The sequence below is a fragment of the Malus sylvestris genome, chromosome 15, assembly GCF_916048215.2.
Source record: "Malus sylvestris chromosome 15, drMalSylv7.2, whole genome shotgun sequence".
Lineage (NCBI taxonomy): Eukaryota > Viridiplantae > Streptophyta > Magnoliopsida > Rosales > Rosaceae > Malus > Malus sylvestris.
This window is the reverse complement of record NC_062274.1, coordinates 43,914,265-43,933,580: the sequence shown is the minus strand read 5'-3', so window position 1 is coordinate 43,933,580 and position 19,316 is coordinate 43,914,265. Positions and strand designations below refer to the sequence as shown.

Sequence of the window (19,316 nt, the reverse complement as noted above, 5' to 3'; positions counted from 1 at the left end):
TGATACATGTTGATTATAAAAAAGAATATATCATATAGATAGATAAATGCAGTAACCTGTAATATATGTTGATTTTAAGGTACAAAATATAATATACCAATAACCATAAGCATGACACATTAATCTCTGATATAAGTTGATAATAAAAATAATTTGTCATGCACGTAGATAAAGACAATTAACCTATGATATAGGTTGATTATAAAAACTAAAATTAAAATCTATGAATGAGGTTTAGAGTACGAAGGAGAAGAAGAAATAATAAAAAGAAAATAAAATAAGAAGAAATAAGTAAAGAGATAACTAGGAAGATATCTAATTCCTACAATAAATTTTATCGATAAAGAGAATTTTGATAATAAAATAATTTTAAATTCAAGGAACCGGACCTATTTTAATAAAATGATTTATTCTTAATATTGGCTAAAAATTAAACTTATATACAAATTTTACTTTAATAGTACGAATGTTGCATCAAATGTGTCATATTTTTATATATAGAGATGTATATAATTATTATATATAATAACATATAATCAATATTTATATTTATAGAAGAAATCGTCGTAGTTTGTCTTCGTCATTAAAAGCGTTGTAAAGCAACAGTGTATTGACAAAGGGTTTGCCAAAGTTGGCGGCAGGCTGGTGGGCTTTTCTGCCTCTGACCATGTTAGGTAGGTTTGACTTCAATGCTTTTTCTCTAATATTAGGACAAGTTTATTTTATTTATTTAATTTGGATGATATAAGTTTTATTTTATTTTAATTTTGTTTTTGTTTTTGTTTTTGTCAATGGATGATAAAAGTTGATTACGTGGTTAATGAGAGGATAAGTAATGGGTAACTGCTAAATCCATATGCTAATGTATATGTGTTTGTTCCTTTATTTTTGACTTGGATAAGAAGGTTTAGATAATAATTTGGGCAAAGAGTTAGTTGGAGGAGGTAAGGACCAATTGATTTAATTGATAAATTACAAGTTAACTAACAAGTTTATAGCAAGATTTTGTAGATACATTGGCGTATTATTTCAACATTAACAAACCTTATGTGGGTTTTCGATTATCGTTTAGTTTAACGAGCTTAAATACATTTGCAATGTAGGTTCTGACAGACTTCTGAGATCAAATATTATAAACGACATACTAAATTGACTATATATAAAATAAAAGAGTGGTAGATTGTTGTACTTGACATCAAGTTCTTTGTAGGATGACCAATTTGGGTTGGCCTCATCACCCACTAGAGGGTTTAATTTTCATGTGGGCATACTTGAAAGGGCCAGATTGTAAATGGGCTAAGTCTATTTTATTCATTTATAAGACAACAAATGCTTTCGAAGGGGCAATAATATAGCCTCCTAATTAAGTAATTTGCTAAAAATACTCCAAACAAAGCAAACCTTTAAGCCACTTAGTATTATAATTTATTGATATTTCTTTTCACTTGTAAATAAGATGTTTTAAGTTCGATTATCATTAAAGATGAATTTGAACTACATTATTACTAGTTTATTGTGATTCTTACCTCACTCCATTTCCTTGAATGTACATAATATCGCTGGTTAAAAAATAAAAAAAATAAAAAATAAAAAGTCACCAAAGTTATACCACCTACCTCCAATACTAATACCACCAACCCCACACACACCACCTTCCTTTTTGGTGGTTTTTTTGGACAGAACACGTGCTTGTGTTGTTCGTGCACAGCTTACGCATTGATGCGTACCAAATACATGCAACCATGTGACACCTAACTCCTCCCTCTGCATTCACATTTCACATATTTTAATACTCAACGGTTTCAGATTTTGCCACGTGGAAAATTAACAAGAAAGGAAAGGGATGGTGTGTGATAAGAATATTCTGGCATGGAGTCTCTGATGATAATGGAATATGCTTCTCTTAAACGTGTTGGTTTACGTAAGGTTATAATTTATTGGACGGTCCAGAGTAAACCTTGGAGCTTGTGAATGTGATGTGATCCACAACGCTCTGATTTAGGTGACCTTGACTTCAAATTATGCACTTGTGTTGGGCTTAGTTGCCTTTTGCATTATAACACTTTTTTTTCTTCATCTAAAGTTCAATTCTTACGTTATTTAATGCTACAATGTAATGATATTTTTTTTCACTTGTAAGTGAGAAGTCTTAAGTTCGATTCTCGCCAAAAACGAATTTAAATGATATTATTGCTTGCTCATTGTGAGACTAAGTCCATCCCCTCTTCTTTAGTATAAATAATATCGTTTGTTAAAAAAAAATCAACTTCTTACAATAAATAAACTATAATCTCTCCTTTGTCAGAAAGGGTTTTCTGTGTAACTTTCTTTCTTTTCCTATATTCAAAAACTCTAATCTCCTCCAAATTTAGAGAAATGCAGGTGTTATAGGAAGAAAGCACGTATATTTTTAATAAAATTATGACACTTATTCTAATAAAAGTACTTAGAAAGCGCTTATTAGCAATAGTGCTAACTAGGTAAGTATTTTCATGCTAAGAGAATTAAGAATAAGAATTGGATCATTTCATGTAGTGTTCTTGTCAGTGGCGGAGCCAGGAATTTAAGACAATGGGGTCAAAAAATAGCTTTCAAAAATCGATCATACTTTTATTCATAATTGTCCACGATGTGTTCTCATATTTTGGAAACGTCGTATTACAACATCATTACTAATAGAATCATATACATCTTTCTCAATGTACACAACCAAACTATCATTCAATCATTGATCACCCATCCTATTACGATGTGGATTCTTCACAATTTTCATCACCAAAAAAGCTCTTTCAACTGAAGCAGTCGCAACAGGTAAAATCAATGCTAATTTCACTAGCAAGTACATCAGGGGATACTGTCTATCCATCTTTGTCTCCACCAACTTTTGTGCAAGGTTATTAATTCCTTTCAACGCAGAAAATTCATTATGCAAACGCATATCAAATATATAATTCTTCAGTTCATCTTCAAGAAGTGTGAGCTCCATATCAGAAAAATCCTTTGGATAAAATTCAGCAAGTCGAACTAACTTTTCAATGTCAAAAGCTGAGAATGAGTCATCTGGGCTTAAGCATGCAACACAAAGAAGCAACTCTGTACTTGTCTCATTAAAACGATTGTTCAACTCTTGAAGTTGCTTATTAATAACATCAATAAAGAGATCAACATGGTAGTGATAAAGGTTTGTCAAATTTTCAACTCTACGCCGTAACCTCCCTCGAGCTACAAAGATGTCATTCATATCAGGAATATCAATATCATGCTTGCCACAAAAAGAAGAAACTTCATCAAGCCAAGCATCCCATCCATTATCCTTCATCGCTTGTAGTTGTTGCTTACATGCTTTGACTAAAGCCATAGCACTCACTATATCGAGATCTTTCTTTTGCAATGCATGTGACAACACATTTGTGATTCCCAATATTTCTTTCATCAGAAAGAGACTAGAGACAAAATCAAAAGATTGCAAAAGATTCAACAAAATATCCGCTTCACCTCTTTGATCAAGACTTACACCATCATCTACAATCATCTCAAGCACCTCAATTACAGAAGAAAACATATTAACCAAGCTTACCAAGGTACCATAGTGTGAGCCCCAACGTGTATCACTTGCATGTTTAAGACTAGTTTCTTGGTTCAAGCCTTGCCCACTTGGAAGCTCATAATTTTGAATAGCTTCCATAACTTTGGTTTGTTGTCTTTCTCTAACCATGTCTCGACGTTTACATGATGCTCCGACATAGTAACGACATTATTAACCAAGCAGAAAAAAGAGCCAATTTGAATATGATTTTTCGCTACGGCTACAAGAGTAAGTTGAAGTTGATGTGCAAAGCAATGAATATAAAATGCACTTTCATTTTCTTTCAAAATAAGTGTCTTAAGGCCATTAAACTCACCTTGCATATTGCTAGCCTCATCATAACCTTGTCCATGCAATCTAGATATGCTTAATCAGTTTATAGAGAAGAATTGATCAATTGCCTCTTTAAGTGAAATAGCAGTGGTATTAGGAAAATGCTTTATGCCCACAAATCTTTCAATTACTTGTCCGTTGGTATTCACATAGCGAAGTACAACTGCCATTTGCTCCTTGACTGATATATCACGCGATTCATCAACCAAAACAGAAAAGAAAGCATCATCACCAATATCAAACATGATAGCATTAGTGGTTTCACATGCTGCTGCATACACAAGATCTTTTTAAATATCAGGTAATGTTAACTTGAGATTTTCAGGAGCATTTTTAAACACCACATCTTTAATACCCTCATTATGATCTGCAAGAAACTTCAAAAGCTCAAGAAAATTACCCTTATTGCTTGAATCTTCACTTTCATCATGACCGCGAAAAGCAAGACCTTGTCGCAATAAAAAGCGAATGCAATCAAGTGATGCATTCAAACGAGTGCAATAATCAATACGTGCTTGATCCGACTGCTTGTGAACAATTGTTTGAATATGTTGATTCTAATTCATTAAAGCTTCACAATGAAGTAAAGCTTGGTTGTGAGCACTATTAAGGCCTCCAACATGAACTCGAAGTCGACATTTTTTCTTCCAATTATGAAAACCTTTACTAGTAAAATTGTCATTACCTGCTTGGTCTGGAATCTCTAGGTTGAAGAGATAACAACTTCGACAAAAAACAGCATTTTTGGATATGCTATACTCCAACCAAGTAGGAAAGTCATCGAACCATTTCGGATTGAAACGGCGTTGTACTCCTGCAAATAAAGTATATGGAAATTGATGGGTTCGAGGTTGAACCAATTCCCTTTGTAAATAAGCTCTTTGAACCTGATCTCTAATATTTGGATCATATTCTAATATCCAGAGTCGAAGCCCGGGATATCCTGGAAGATTTGCCAGTATACTTTCTATGTTATTTTCATTTGAACTTTCAGGAATATCCGTTGTAGAGGGTGAGATGTTATCTTCGGTTGATTTTCTCTTAAAATACCTTTCCATAACTGTTTTAAATAATACCAAAAAGAGTCAACAACATAATATAACTAAATTATACTACATTCAAGAACTTTTTTCATGCCCGATGTTATAAATGGATATACGAGGATGATACTCTGCCCCTCTCAGACCTAATTCTAAACTGGAATTACTCTTAGACCTAATCCTTATTTTATTCATAACTGAAATTGAATGAAACCCTAAAAATCACAAGAAATCTAAGATAACAAAATTACCAATGATTGGAAATTTGGAGTGGAGGTACCTAATTAATTGACGAACAGAGAAACTTGAAATTTGAATGGATATGGCGCCAGTGCTATGGTGGAGTCGCGCAAGCAGAGGGAAAACCTCAAATGTGTTGTGGTGGACCAACTGTTGAATGTTAAAATAGAAAAAGTATTAATTAAAAATTATTTTTTATTTTCTTATATATTGTTGCTGCTTAGCCGAAGAGGTTACATGTGGGCTCACATGTTTCATGTTGGGTCACCCAACTTGAACTTGGGTCAATATTTCTTGGCAATGTGGCCGACGCAACCAAGATTGCTATTGTGACTTTCTGTTGCTGGAGCTGCTATTGCAGTGCTATTAAAGGGGTCAAATTTTTATTTAAAGGGACAAATTACAGATCCATTGGGGTCAAGGGAGCCCAATGCCCCTGCATTGGCTCCGCTAGTGGTTCTTGTCTTCCTTTTTTGACCTTCTTGTTTACTGCCTAATTGATTTAGGCTTCGAATGGTTATACATTTTAGAATGAAAACCAAATTGCCTTACATGACACGAAACGTCACGTGATGGTGTATCCATATTATATAGTTGTTATTGTCTTCTTTAACCTATCAATATCTAATGTTTAATGTAAGGGTATATAACTATGGAGTTGAAAATCAAAGTGTGCAACGAACAAACAAAATATAAAACTCCATTAAATTGAAACCAAGAGAACAATTACTGAGACGGCTACATAACTCGAATACACTACATTGTGAGTAATGCAAATGCAAGATCCCAATACCAGTACCAATGCAAGGTGTAAGATCCCACATCGCCCAGGGGAGTGATCCTTATATGTATATTCCCATCCCTACCTAGCATGAGGCATTTTGGGAGCTCACTGGCTTCGGGTTCCATCAGAACTCCGAAGTTAAGTGAGTAGTGCGCGAGAGCAATTCCATGATGGGTGACCCACTAGGAAGTTCTAATGTGAGTTCCCAGAAACAAAACCGTAAGGGCGTGTCTGAACCCAAAGCGGACAATATCGTGCTACGGTGGTGGAGCGGGTCAGGGATGTGGTGGACCCCGGGCCGGGATGTGAGTTCTCGTGTGAGTTCTTAGAAACAAAATCGTGAGGGTATGATCGGGGCCTAAAGTAGACAATATCGTGTTACGGCGGAGTCGAGCTCGAGAAGTGGTCCCACCCGGGCCGAGATGTGACAAATTGGTATCAGAGCCTAACCCTAACCATGGTGTGCCGATGAGGTCGTCGGGCCCCTTAAGGGGGGTGGATTGTAAGATCCCATATCGTCCAGAGGAGTGATCCTTATATGTATATTCCAATCCCTACCTAGCACGAGGCCTTTTGGGAGCTCAATGGCTTCGGGTTCCGTAGGAACTTCGAAGTTAAATGAGTTCGTGCGAGAGCAATCCCATGATGAGTGACCCATTGTGAAGTTCTCGTGTGAGTTCCCAGAAACAAAAATGTGAGGGCGTGGTCGATGCCCAAAGTGGACAATATCGTGCTACGGTGGAGTCAAGCCCGGGATGTGGTGGGGGCCCGGGTCGGGATGTGACACAAGATCCCAATGCCAGTACCAATGCAAGATTCGAATGCCAGTACCAATGCAAAATTCCGATGATAGCACCAATGCAAGATTCCAATGACAACACCAGTGCGAGACCAATACCAATGTTAGTGCGAACTTCCCCAATACCAATTGCGAGCTTCCAAACAATAGAAAAATCCAATTCACCACGTATGCAACGTCACTCAAGTGGTCACCAGTACAAGCAATTGAATGACCATTGCAGTAGGCAACGACATGCTTTCCAATACAAGCCAAACAAAAACCTTCTCAAGTCACCCATGTGGACCTTCAAAACAACCAAATCAACCAAATCAACCAATATTTCTTTCTTTTTACTTTTCCTTCCTTTTTTTTCAGTTTTTTTTTCTTGCTGTCTTCTTTCTTTTTCATTTCTTTTTTTTTTAGCGCTAACAATTGCAGAATTCCAGTACAAAACGCATAGGTGTGAGATTGCTAGGGATGCAGATCAGACTCTAGAGTACGGGAAAAGAATGAATGACAGACAATGAACGAAGAACAATGAATAACGAACAATGACAACTTTCTTTTTTGGAATACAACGAACAACGACAATTTTCATGATGAATCTCAACTGGAACAATCAAACACCAGAAGACAACAACAAACTGATACGGGACAAGAGCAGATTAAATCCCAAAGGATCAAACATGCTCTAATACTAAGTTAAAAATCAGAGTGTGCAATGAACAAACAGAATATAAAACTTCATGAATTGGAACCAAGAGAACACTACAGATCAATGAGGCGGCTATATAACTAGGAAAGACTACAACTTGTTATTTAATAGAGTTATAAAGTACCATATATAGAGGAAAGTAACCTAACACGAATAGGCAAGGAAAAAAAATCCTAATACTAATGGGCTTGACCCGAAAAATGAAACATGAAAATAAACCTAAATGCTAATATTTTCCAACATATAGTCCAATTATCTTAGATAAAATTAAGAGTTATTTTATTAACACTCCGCAATTTATTGAATACACCTCACAATTAAATTTCTCTTAATAATTCTATCTTTACCCTTCCTTATGTTAAACCTAGCCCATAATTTAAATTTCCCTCGATTTCTTGAAGAGGAATGCTAAGAGGACTCTTGGAAAGTGGGATCTCCATGGACACTCTGTCACCTCACAGTTTAACGTCAATTCCTATGCCAATATTATGAGGTGGCAAAGAGTTTAGGGAGAGTATCATTTTGCAAAATTCCCTTTAGCATTTTTATTTCTTGAACCCTTAGTATTAGTATTTTTCTTTCTTGAAACCAAGGTTATAAAAGACGCTAAGCGTTAGTTAAACAGCAGGCTAGGGCTTAGCGCCTAGGCTGCTAGGAAATTTATTACGTATTGTATAAATAAATGCCTATTTATACTTAAAACACACATAATTATATTGGGATACCTAAATTGTAAAATAAAATGACATAAATTATAATATTATAAAGCATATAATGAGTGTTCATCCAAGTATGCAAGTTTCTTGCATCTTATTGAAAAATTGAAATGCTTTATTCTTAAGTTATCGATTGATAAGCTTCAACTCGAGTTGGTTTAGAATGCAAGGATGTATCTGTTTAAGTGAGAGTCCAGACGTAGGCGGGTACCTAGGTAGGCTAGGTAGACGCCTAAGCATATCTAGGCACACTTTTTTAATTTTCAAATGCCTAGGGACTAATTGGGCCGGTGACCAACCGCCTAGCTCCTAGGTGCGGCACTAGATGGGGATTTTTAGAATAGTGCTTGAAACTAAATTCACATCCTCTTATAGTATTTTCCATACGTTGAATTACATGGTTCTTGAACCTTATTCTACATGTTGCAGCACCTCCACATTTCACACTACTGTATTAGGGTTTTGTTCTTGTTTTGTTCTTTCTCTTTTGGATAATATTCATATCCCTTCTTAGGAATTTCGGATTGGGACTTGGTATAGTTCTCAATTTGAGAATTAGAACAAAGATATGGTTATTATGCAAAAGAAAAACAACAAAATAAGTGCAATGATGAATATAATGATGTTGAGAAAATGGAACATTCTAAAATAAAGCCAAGGATTTGAACAATTAGCCATCGATACTGTTGGTGATAGTCTTAGTGGTTGTGGAAATTTGGGAGTTTTGTTTAACTGAAGGAGAGGTAAATCTAGAATTATGGAAGATTGAGGGTTGTTTTGGTTCGGGCCGTTGTTATAAACAACATAAGATGACCCATTTATAGAAGGGATATGGCTTGAGCCTTTGAGAAAAAGGCTTCCTCCTTCCATTATTTGGGGCTTTGATAAATTCAACCACTTCTACGCTTTCTCATTTTTAACACAATAATACATTTTCTTGACATTAATATCGAACTTGATATTCATGAGATTTCAATCTAACACCTCTCATTTATAAGTGAAGCGGAAATTTCAAATCCTAATATTTTTTTGAAAAATTGGAACGAAAATTGGAATGCATTTAGAGATTTCGGGAATTTTGAGTTTCCGATCCAAATTTTTCTCAAGTGTTCTAAACTTATTCCTTATAAAAAAAAAAAAAACTTTTGATATATTGTGATTTTTTTTAATGAAACGGGTCCCTTTGTGTAAGGGTTTGAGAGTGCCGACTAGGGTTTCTAGGCAATTTTCTGTGCGATGAAGAAATTACTTGATTTTTTTTTTTTGCAAAATAAGCTTCAACTCATAAGTGAGGAGAGCATGACAGTGGAGATTAGTAATCCAAGGGTGGAGCACCAATGGTGCAACAAGTTTTTCATGGTGGGTAAGGTATTGTCGAGAAAAATCGTTAAGCCTAGGATTGTTACAAGTCTGCTTAAGTCGCTTTGGCGGCCTAAAGTGGATATGCAGATTATGGCGATCAGCGGAGGGAGGTTTTTGTGTGTTTTCGATATGGAGGAAGCCCTTCATTGTGTGCTACGGGGGAGTCCATGGTATTTTGGACATGCTCCTGTGGTTCTTGCTAAAGTTCATAAAGATGCAATTCCAATAGATGTCCTGTTGTGTGAGCAAGAGTTTTGGATTCGTGTTCATGGCCTACCCTTATCTTTGATGACTAGGGCTATAGGGAATGAGATTGGTAAGGTTTTGGGGCAGCTTGTAGCGGTGGAGAGTCGAGATGGGTTGTGTTTGAGGGAATTTATGTGTATTAGAGTAGGTGTGGATGCGACGAAGCCTCTACACAGGGGCTTGTTGTTCCTCCTACCTCCGTAGGAATGAGGGGATCTAGTTGATGTTCTTGTACAGTATGAGAGATTACCTATGTATTTTTATCTGTGTGGGCTGCTGGATCATTGTGGGATGGTGTGTGGGTGTTATAAGGGGGAGAAAATTCATGAAGTATCGTCACCGTACAGAATTTGGTTTCAAGCTAGGAAGTCTTTGCTAAGGTGTGGTGGTGGAAAATGAGCGGTGAAGGTTCCCGCTAAAGAACAATGGAGTATGCAAGCACCGGAGTTGGAAGTAGATGAGAACCTGAGGGTGGTTGCGAGTTGCGACCAATGGTATGGATACCGGGGAGGACATTGGTGGGGGTGCTGGAGGCGGAGGTCTCGATTCACTCAATTTGGATGGGGATAATTATGGGGGTGGTGTTACGGCAGAGAGATTGATTGCAGTAGATTTCAGGGGAATTACCATCCCAGGATTCCATGGATTTGGCTAATCCCTTGATGTCTACTGTCGTGGTGATTCAGAAGACTTGAGTATATGTTCTTTCCCTCTATTGGGCCTTCATCTCCAATTGGGTCTGATCCTTTTGGGCTTTAGCCTTTCATTGTTAGGCGTGATGAGGTTAAGGGACGCAATAGACGAAGGGCTTTTAAGTTGATAAATGGGTCGATGAAGAAGCAGTCATTAGTTATGCGTGTCACTGCCATTCCTGGTTTGGCTTTAAGGGGCAAGCAGGTGGAGTGCCTGATGAAAACCGATGGGAATAGAGGGAGAGAAGTCGACAGCCTAGCTAGAGAGGAATGGCGTGATATTTACCCATGCTCTCGAAGGGTACTCTTGAATCCATCTAAATCGGACCATCTACTGGTTCTCTTGGAGGTTTGTGTCTCTAACCTGGTTGCACTGAGGAAACCTAAACATTTTTGCTTTGAGGAAATGTGGTTGCACGGGGAGGGATGTGAACGTGTGGTCAATGAGGGTTGGAACCGTGAGTTTCGAGGGGTTAAATTATTCCAATTTGTGCTAAGGTGTAGGCAAACCGTTTAAAGCCTATTTTAACTACTTTGATTTCTCCTTTCCAAAGTGCTTTTGTTCCAGGGCGTTTAACATCGGACAACTCTTTGTTGGCGGCAGAGGTAGGTCATTTCATTCATAATAAGCAGAGTGGACGAGATGGCTATTTTGCACCCAAGTTGAATTTAAGTAAGGCTTATGATCGAGTTGAATGGCGTTTCCTTAAGGAAATGACGCGATGCATGGGTTTTGTCGAGGCTTGGGTGAAGCTTGTTATGGCATGTGTTTCATTCGTGTCGTACTCATTCCTTATCAATGGAAAGGAATGGGTACTTGATCTCCTCGAGAGGACTGCGACAAGGCGATCCATTATCACCTCATCTCTTTCCATTGTGTGTGGAGGGATTATCTGCCTTTATCTCACAGAAGGAGTGCGAAGGGATTCTTCACCAAGTACAAATTGCGAAGTCGGCCCCAAGGCTACATCACTTGTTATTTGCAGATGATAGCTTCTTCTTCGCCCGGGCTATGTTGGAGGATTGTGGAGTCGTGCAGAAGGTGTTGGATGTGTACTCTCAAGCATCTAAGCAAACTAAAAGTTTCCATAAGAGTAGTGATGTCAAATGTTCTGGAGACTTTACAAGTTCAACTAGCATCTTTCTTATGAGTACAGAAGGTGGAGTGACATGATATATACTTGGGGCTGCCAACGTTCGTTGGAAAAAAATAAGAAACAAACATTTTTGTTCATTAAAGAACGAGTGAATCAGCAGCTCAAAGGGTGGAAAGGCAAATTGTTGAGTAGAGCGGGTAAGGAGTTACTTATCAAAGTGGTAACTTAGGCTTTGCCAGTATACGCCATGCAAAGTTTCTTATTGGCAAAAACATTTTGTGAAGAGCTCTAACAACTAATGGCAAAGTTTTGGTGGAGTAGTGATATTGAAACTCAAAAAATTCATTGAATTTCATGGGAGAATGTGTTGTCCAAAGAGTGAGTGAGGTATGGGCTTTTGAGACCTTTATCCGGAGTCTTTGATGAGTAAGGTGTTAAAGGCAAAGTATTTTCATGATGGAAACTTTTGGAGTGATGTTGCTCTTCTTACGACGTCCTATGCTTGGAAGATCATTGTGCAATCACGTGGAGTATTGGAGCTCAGGGTTGCGGTGGGATATTGGTAATGGAGAAATTGTTCATGTTTGGAAGGATAAATGGATTCCTAGACTGTTTACTTTCAAAATATGTACTTCGATGCCACCGATGCTCTTGGACTTAAAGGTGAAGGACCTAGTTTTAGTTGATGGGATGCGCTGGGATGTGGCGCTGCTGCAACAATTATTTTTGAAGGACAAGGTGAGGTTCATTTGTTCAATTCCGCTTAGCTTTCGAAGGCCGTCAGACATGTTAATGTGACATTATGGTAAGAATGGCGTTTTCTCGGTTAAGAGCACATATCAAGTTGCAAGACATATGATTGCTCATTCACATATTGTTGCTTCTTCATCCTTTGATAATGGTGGCGCCTATCGTGGTCCTTGGCATGCCATTTGGAAGCCGTGGGTGCCACCCAAAGTAAAAATTTGTGGGTGGAATGTGTGTAATGATATCCTCCCCACAAGGAGGAGTTTGTCAACCAAAGGTGTTAGGCTTGATGTATCTTGCCCACGGTGCAATGCAGTCCTTGAGTAGGCACAACATGTACTTTGGGATTGTCATTTTGCTCGTGCGGTCTGGTTTGTTGCACCATTGGGGTTAGGAGGGATATGGAGGTTAAGATGGTGGAGTTTGATGTGGTTCTAATGGTGATTTGGGCTTTATGGAAAGGTCAGAATGATGTGGTCTGGGAAGGGCAGCGGTCTAATCCGTTGAAGGTGGTTCAACGCACGACTAGTTGGCTCAATGAATTTCAGAAGGCTAACCATCAACCCAGTCCAGTCAGGTAAGAGAACCCGTGCCACTGCGTTGGGCAGCGCCAAGTGATGACTGGTTTAAATTGAATGTGGATGGAGCAGTGAAGGTGTAGGAAACAGTAGGGGGAGCAGGATGGGTGGTTCGAGGGGTGGGTGGTTTGTTCAGGGTTGTGGTGGTGAGGCTTTTTAGGGGACTGCTTCGGTTAAATAGGTGGAGCTCCTTGCTGTTTTGGTTGGGTCACAGTTGGCGAAGTTCCTTGGCGTCACGCATGTTGCAATGGGAATTTGACTCCATGGAAGCGGTGGCATGTTGCAAGGCGAGCGGGGGAGATCTCTCCAGCCTTGGTTTTATATCCAAGAGTTGATGTCTCAATTTCAGGAGTGTACGGTTTCTTATATTCCTCGTAGTTGTAATGGAGTCTCATTGTTTAGCTAAGTCCAGTTTAATTAGTGCGGACTCAAAAGTATGGTTCGAGGAACCCCCAGATTTCCTTTGGGTTGTACTCATCAACCATAATTTAGCCCATTGAGGGTGTTTCCAATAAACTATCGTATTTCCTTAAAAAAAAAATATTTGGTTACATTTTGTTCATTGTATTTATATTAAACATACATTTATATATTAAAAAGGATAAGAATACTAGAATACCACAAAATTAATTGAATTGATACATAAACATATACCAAATATTAAGAAAGAATAATAAATTGCATGTACGGAAAAGTTATAAAAAAAATATCAAAAACTTAAATATTATATGAATTTCCAATTTATGTTCCGAAATTTCTGAGATTACTCAAATTCCAAAATTTCTAAATATGCCAAAAATTTCGAATTTGAAAATTATGATTCAATTCGTCCGATTTCGAAATTTTGATACGAAAATGGGAAACGTTGTTTCTGATCCTTCTAAAACACACCTCTAGTCTAAATCCATAGATAATGATAATTAATGACCTATATGACATCAATATGATGTTAGTAACATATAGTCATCGAGTGCCGCTTAACAAAATAGTGGTTAACTTGATGGAATAACTAATAGCGTAGCAATTAATAACTTTAGGACAGTAAAGTGTTAGCTTAGAAAGGGTAGGGACCAAGCGTATACATGCCCTAAATCACAAGGGTGCAAAATGTAACTTCAAATTCATATCTCTCTTGCTTAATATCTCCTTGAGCCTTTCACTTCTCACTCGACAGTCGACACACACATGGAAGCTTTTTGAGTCAATCACAGATGCAGCCTACCAAGTCGCTCATACATTATCTTCTGGACGATGAACCGCTCATCGATGTCAACCTTAACCTCGATGAACCGCTAATAGATCGTCTTCTGAATGATGAACCTCTCAGACCTCATGCCCGAGCACGCATTTGCTCGCACAACTTGGTTAGACGATCAAGAACTTGTTCATACGACTGCTGTACACAATCGAGAAGATTTATGATCAATGCCTGCATCCGAAGTTGGTCTTTGATGCTGATAAGTTGATGATATGAGATATCAGGGAGCTTCAAATTGTACTCTCCTTTACCAGAAATTTGTAGTCCGAAGATTTGCTTCATGATTTTACCTAGCTTATAAGATTAATTAATCTTTTCCTATTTTTAATCGCGATATTATTTCGATTGGCTCATTGTTCCATGCGTATGGTGCAAGACACTACACGATAACATCTAATTTTTCCAAGAAATTTTCTATGCGATGCGATGTATTAAAACAACATTGAGTTACATTGAGAAAATCAATTTAATCAATTATTAATATATATATATATATATATATATATATATATATATATATATAACAGAAACCATATTATCCAGTCCAGAAGAGACCATGAAATAAAATTTAAAGAGTACAGCAAATAAATCAAGAAATCACTAGGTGTTGAGATAACAAGCCATCAAACAACAGCAAACATTAGCAGCGTGAACCAAGCAAGGTTTAAAAAGTAGAGACACAAACTAGGAACTCAAACCGACATCTACACGTCGAGCTCCTGCAGTTCCTTCAGAATCTGGGTGCAACCAGACAAGGCCTCGGTCCTCATGAACCCCATTGCATTGGCAAAACGGGTGTATGAAGCAATGCCATTGTAGCCGGTGAGGATGACCCGTGCACGCTCACGCCCCTGGGAAACTGTTGCACAGTCCTTCTGAGGGCTGCTAACAAGGACTGCATCACAGAACTGGTCCAAATGGTCCTCTGCGACCGGGATCTTATAGCAACCAGCTGAGTCGGTTGTCCCTTCTTTGGTGTACACGAGTGCCATGCTGCTTTTGTCTCTGCATTCCAGTCTAACCTTGGCGCCTATAATTAACATCACCAAATAAAACTTGTTAGAGGAAATCTCCAATCCAATCGAAAGTTCGAAATAGTTTCTAATATTTCCTTCCAAATGTTAAGTTTAAAGAATCAATGATACCGAGGATGAACACAACCAAACCCTGAACTAGTAAACCAAAACGGTTGGCAAATCATCAAAACCTATGCCAAACATGAACATACGATTCAATAACTATCAAATCACCAAAGTTTTCCTAACAAACCGATGTCACGAGCGACATTAGTTTTAGAAATCAATGCAGCAAAGAGTCGATGCACATATGATCAACGAATCATTACAGACAATGTTTAGCTTTCTCAAATCGTACGATACTGTACTCCCCAACTGTCGACCTACAACAATGCTAATTCTCGAAACAATATCCCCACACCGAAATCTTGTCAAAACATGATCATAAACTAGAACCAACAACCATTGAGCAAACAAAACTCTTCCTAACTATTTATTCCGAAAACGATGTCACGAACGAATGACATAACCGTACGTTAGAAATGTATCCATTCAAAGTTGACCTAGATGTGAACAAAATCATACCCTGCAGATAAGATGTCCTTAATTTTCAATCAAAGATCCAAGATGGGTTCTTTATTTGTGTATTGATGAACGGTTGCAGGGGCCGGATCGTATATTATTATATAAAGTCAATGTCACCATCTATCAATCTAACGTCAAATATTCTTTGGCATGCACCAACACACACAGAAAAGAAAATAATAAACACAACAAACCCCAAAAGCATCATCATTTGACCATACAGTCCACCTTATTCAAACTTAAAACCCAGTCAGATCTGACATTTAAAAAATCAAATCTTGCAACTAAATTTACAAACAGAAGACGCAACATTTCCAGATCTATCAAATGAGATCCAAATTTCTAAAAGCAAAATTAGAGCTAAAACCAAAATCGGAGTTAAAAAATTGTTACCGGCAATGTAGGTGATGGCTTTGGTCTCGTACCCAGCGCGGCAAGTGTCGCAGTAGACCTTCCCCTCCACCGTGAACGGGGTCTTCATGGGACGCGTGGCGGCGGCCAGAGCCGGCAGCACGCACAGAGCAATTAGCAGAACCAATTTCGCCATTGAAGCCCTTTTCAGTCTTTTCACTTCGTTCCAGCAGAGAAATTTGAGAGAGAAGAAGATTGAAGAAACGAAATGCAGAGGAGCGAGATATATGAAGAGAGAGAGAGAGAGAGAGAGAGAGAGAGAGAGTGATGATGCCGGTGGGGAAAAGGTTTGAGTAATAAGCGGAAAAATTGATTGCCCAAACCGCGTAAACTCGGCTTTTGCCTACGCGCTTAGGGCGGTGCACCGTTAAGTCAGCGAATTAATGGATGCCACGTGGTGAGGTGCGGGTTTTCGGTCATTGCGGTTGGGTAAGATTGGGGGATTTGTGGGAGGGTGCAAGGGGATGTTGTGGGAACGGGTGCACAGGAAAGAACGCGGGGTGGGGTCTGTGATTGACAGCAGCTGGCGATGTCGGTGCTCACATGGGAGCTCTACAGCTACGGGAAACTTGTGAAAGCAATCAACTGAATCAAGTGCTGGCGATTTGACCAAAAACAAAAACAAAGTGGTGGCGACGATGTAAACCTACGTCGTTCCGGCTGTACTCTTTAGTGTGTTTTATTATTATTTGGGTTGACTGTTTATATCCTCCATATTTGTAGTAATTTTAAAAATAAATACTAACCAAAAATTCAAAAAACTTTCACTTTAAAATTAAGGATGGAAATTTTATTAATACTAAACCTGATGATCCATACAGTCCATAACAAAGCAAGAAAAGTAGCACCATGTGAAGGAAAAAAAGTCAAATAGTGACTCTCACATTCAAAAATGGTGTGTCAAGTGTCACCCAGTACAATAATTGCAGCTTTTAGTAAACAAGTTTTGTAAGATGGCGCAAATAATTGTAGATTTTCTGTGAAGGTATTTTGTAAACTATCAAAGCCATTTGTGTACAAATGGAGGCTTTCCTCCAAACATACAAAACACCTCAATCTACACAGACAAACACAAGCATGCAGAGCAACCTCCAGCTTTCTACCCTTCTTGCAAACATCCTTTGTAAACTTCTATTTCATCCTTGATCTATCAATAAAAGAATAAGTGTACATATTCAAGTAATTCTCCACTCTTAAGTAAGTTTTCATTCTTTCTTTAGTGTGTTAGTTTAATTAGACTTTATGTCCAAAACAAGGAAACACTATTATTGTTATATTATTAATTTGTTAAACTGATGATCATTCTTTGTTCGAGCACTATGTTGTAGTTGAATGCTTGCTATACAAATAACTGGACATTAACTAGGGTACCTCTAAGTTCAGCCTTTATGGTTTTATACTTGCATTGTGAGTGGCCGTCATCTTGAAACATGTTTAGTTTCATGTGTAAGGTTTCATGTCTAATTGTTATAATAGTCATTTGGCTATTTAAACGATCTGCTTTGAATTTGGCATTAGAGCTAAGTTTAGCATTTCAATGCCCTTTAAGGGAAGGGATCTACATTTTTCAAAAAAAAAAAAAAAGGGACCACAAGATTTCATTAAAGCCAAATCTAACAGTTATTCCTTTAATAGTATGCCTATAATAGTGTAGTACCTTGAGGACGGAAGTCATCAACACACAGTTGCTTATTCTTGCTTGAACACTGTATATTATTGTCCTCGCAAACCTTGTCAACCAAAACCACTAGAAATTTATTGTCTTAGACATCCCGCTAAGACTAGCATATATTTACAAGAAAATTAAAAAGAATCTGAAGAAACAAAACTTTTATCTTAAGTTATATTGAACACTTGCCATTTACTAGTAAAGGTAAAGAAGTGCAACATAATGTATTAGCAGCAAAACGAGCAACTGGTCGTACTTTAGAGATTTTGAGAGAAGAAAGAGAGTTTGTAAGAAATCAAGTAGCAATAACCTTAGAGAAAGCTAAACTATAGTTTATGATAGATAACCTTAATTTTTTTAATCACAAATATCCCTAAATAGACCCATCCTATCAAGATGGTCCCTAAAATTGAAAATCGATCAATGTAGTCCTTAAATATGGGTGTCAGAAATCAACGTGGTCCTTCTGTTATATCAAGGTCGTCTGATTCGACTCAACCACTGATCGATTACGACGAGTTAGGATTGAGTATGGGCAGGAGTTGGGTGACGAATCAGTGTTTGAGTTGTCGATGAGTTCCGGTGAGGAAGAGAAGACGGTGGTGGCGAATGGAGGATGCCGGAGCTGAAGCCTAAGAGATCGTTGGTGACTGAAGAAAGTAGTGACTGGTATTGAGGCAATGAAGGTTTAGAATTGGGGACGAGGAAAAAGAGTTTTTTTTTTCTTTTTTCCTTAAGAAGAGTTTTTTTTTCTTTTTTCCTTGTTAAAGTATAAAAATAAAAATATTTTGCCATTCAGTGCTACAGTCTGGTGATATTCCTCTTTACTTGGAAGTGAGAGGGTTCGAATCTCGTAAATGACGAATTCGATACCAAATTAGGTTGCCCATCGTTTGGTTAGCCGAACCCCCTTCCCTTAGTGTAAAAATATTGATGTACTCAATTTTTTTTATTATTTAATTGAAATATGTAATTAAACTTGTGAGACCTAGTTATGTGACACATCATCACATAACAGAATTTTTGACGGAATTATGATGTAAATACCAAATTGATTTGTGACACCCATTTTAGGGACTACATTGATTGATTTTCAATTTTAGGAATCATCTTGATGGGATGGTTCAATTTCAGAGACCACTTGTGATAAAAACCCTTTAGAAATTAGTGAACAACAAAGGAGAAAAATCACCCTAGACCAAAATAGTTTAGTTTTTTATTTTCCAATGAGGAAGCATAATCATATTTTGCATAGTAAGAACATCCCCGAGAAAATAGTATTGTGGATCTTATTATTAGTTAAGCAAAAGGTATAAAATTAGAAAATAATAAGCAAATATTTATTAAACCAGTTATTGGATTTGAATCAACTTATGCAGCTGAGGAGTCGGGCCCAAGAAAATGGCCTTGGAGGGGCTTCACTTGGCTAACCCGATGCCATTTGGGCCAAATAATGGTTT

General features: G+C 37.7%; 3 protein-coding genes across 3 annotated transcripts; 1 reads left to right on the top strand and 2 right to left on the bottom strand.

The window, feature by feature from the left end:
• Window positions 1-2,725: 2,725 nt before the first annotated feature.
• On the bottom strand, window positions 2,726-3,715 carry LOC126603004 (uncharacterized). The gene has a single exon (XM_050269781.1). The coding sequence runs from the start codon at window positions 3,713-3,715 to the stop codon at window positions 2,726-2,728; it is 990 nt and encodes a 329-aa protein (XP_050125738.1).
• Window positions 3,716-9,494: 5,779 nt separating this feature from the next.
• Window positions 9,495-10,007, top strand: LOC126603003 (uncharacterized). Its single transcript, XM_050269780.1, has one exon. The coding sequence runs from the start codon at window positions 9,495-9,497 to the stop codon at window positions 10,005-10,007; it is 513 nt and encodes a 170-aa protein (XP_050125737.1).
• A 4,703-nt stretch (window positions 10,008-14,710) lies between these two features.
• On the bottom strand, window positions 14,711-16,468 carry LOC126604610 (pollen-specific protein C13-like). Its single transcript, XM_050271898.1, has 2 exons — window positions 16,170-16,468; window positions 14,711-15,205 (listed from the first exon to the last, which is right to left on the bottom strand). Exons 1-2 carry the CDS (start codon window positions 16,321-16,323, stop codon window positions 14,880-14,882), a joined length of 480 nt encoding a protein of 159 aa, XP_050127855.1. The 5' UTR covers window positions 16,324-16,468; the 3' UTR covers window positions 14,711-14,879.
• Between the last annotated feature and the right edge of the window lie 2,848 nt (window positions 16,469-19,316).

What these genes read in the sequence shown, in the direction of transcription:
- LOC126603004 (XM_050269781.1), bottom strand. Translation starts at nt 3,715, where the DNA reads ATGGTTAGAGAAAGACAACAAACCAAAGTTATGGAAGCTATTCAAAAT.
- LOC126603003 (XM_050269780.1), top strand. Translation starts at nt 9,495, where the DNA reads ATGACAGTGGAGATTAGTAATCCAAGGGTGGAGCACCAATGGTGCAAC.
- LOC126604610 (XM_050271898.1), bottom strand. Translation starts at nt 16,323, where the DNA reads ATGGCGAAATTGGTTCTGCTAATTGCTCTGTGCGTGCTGCCGGCTCTG. An exon ending in AGCCATCACCTACATTGCCG is followed by an intron (nt 15,206 to 16,169) that starts GTAACAATTTTT and finishes TGTTAATTATAG; the next exon opens with GCGCCAAGGTTAGACTGGAA.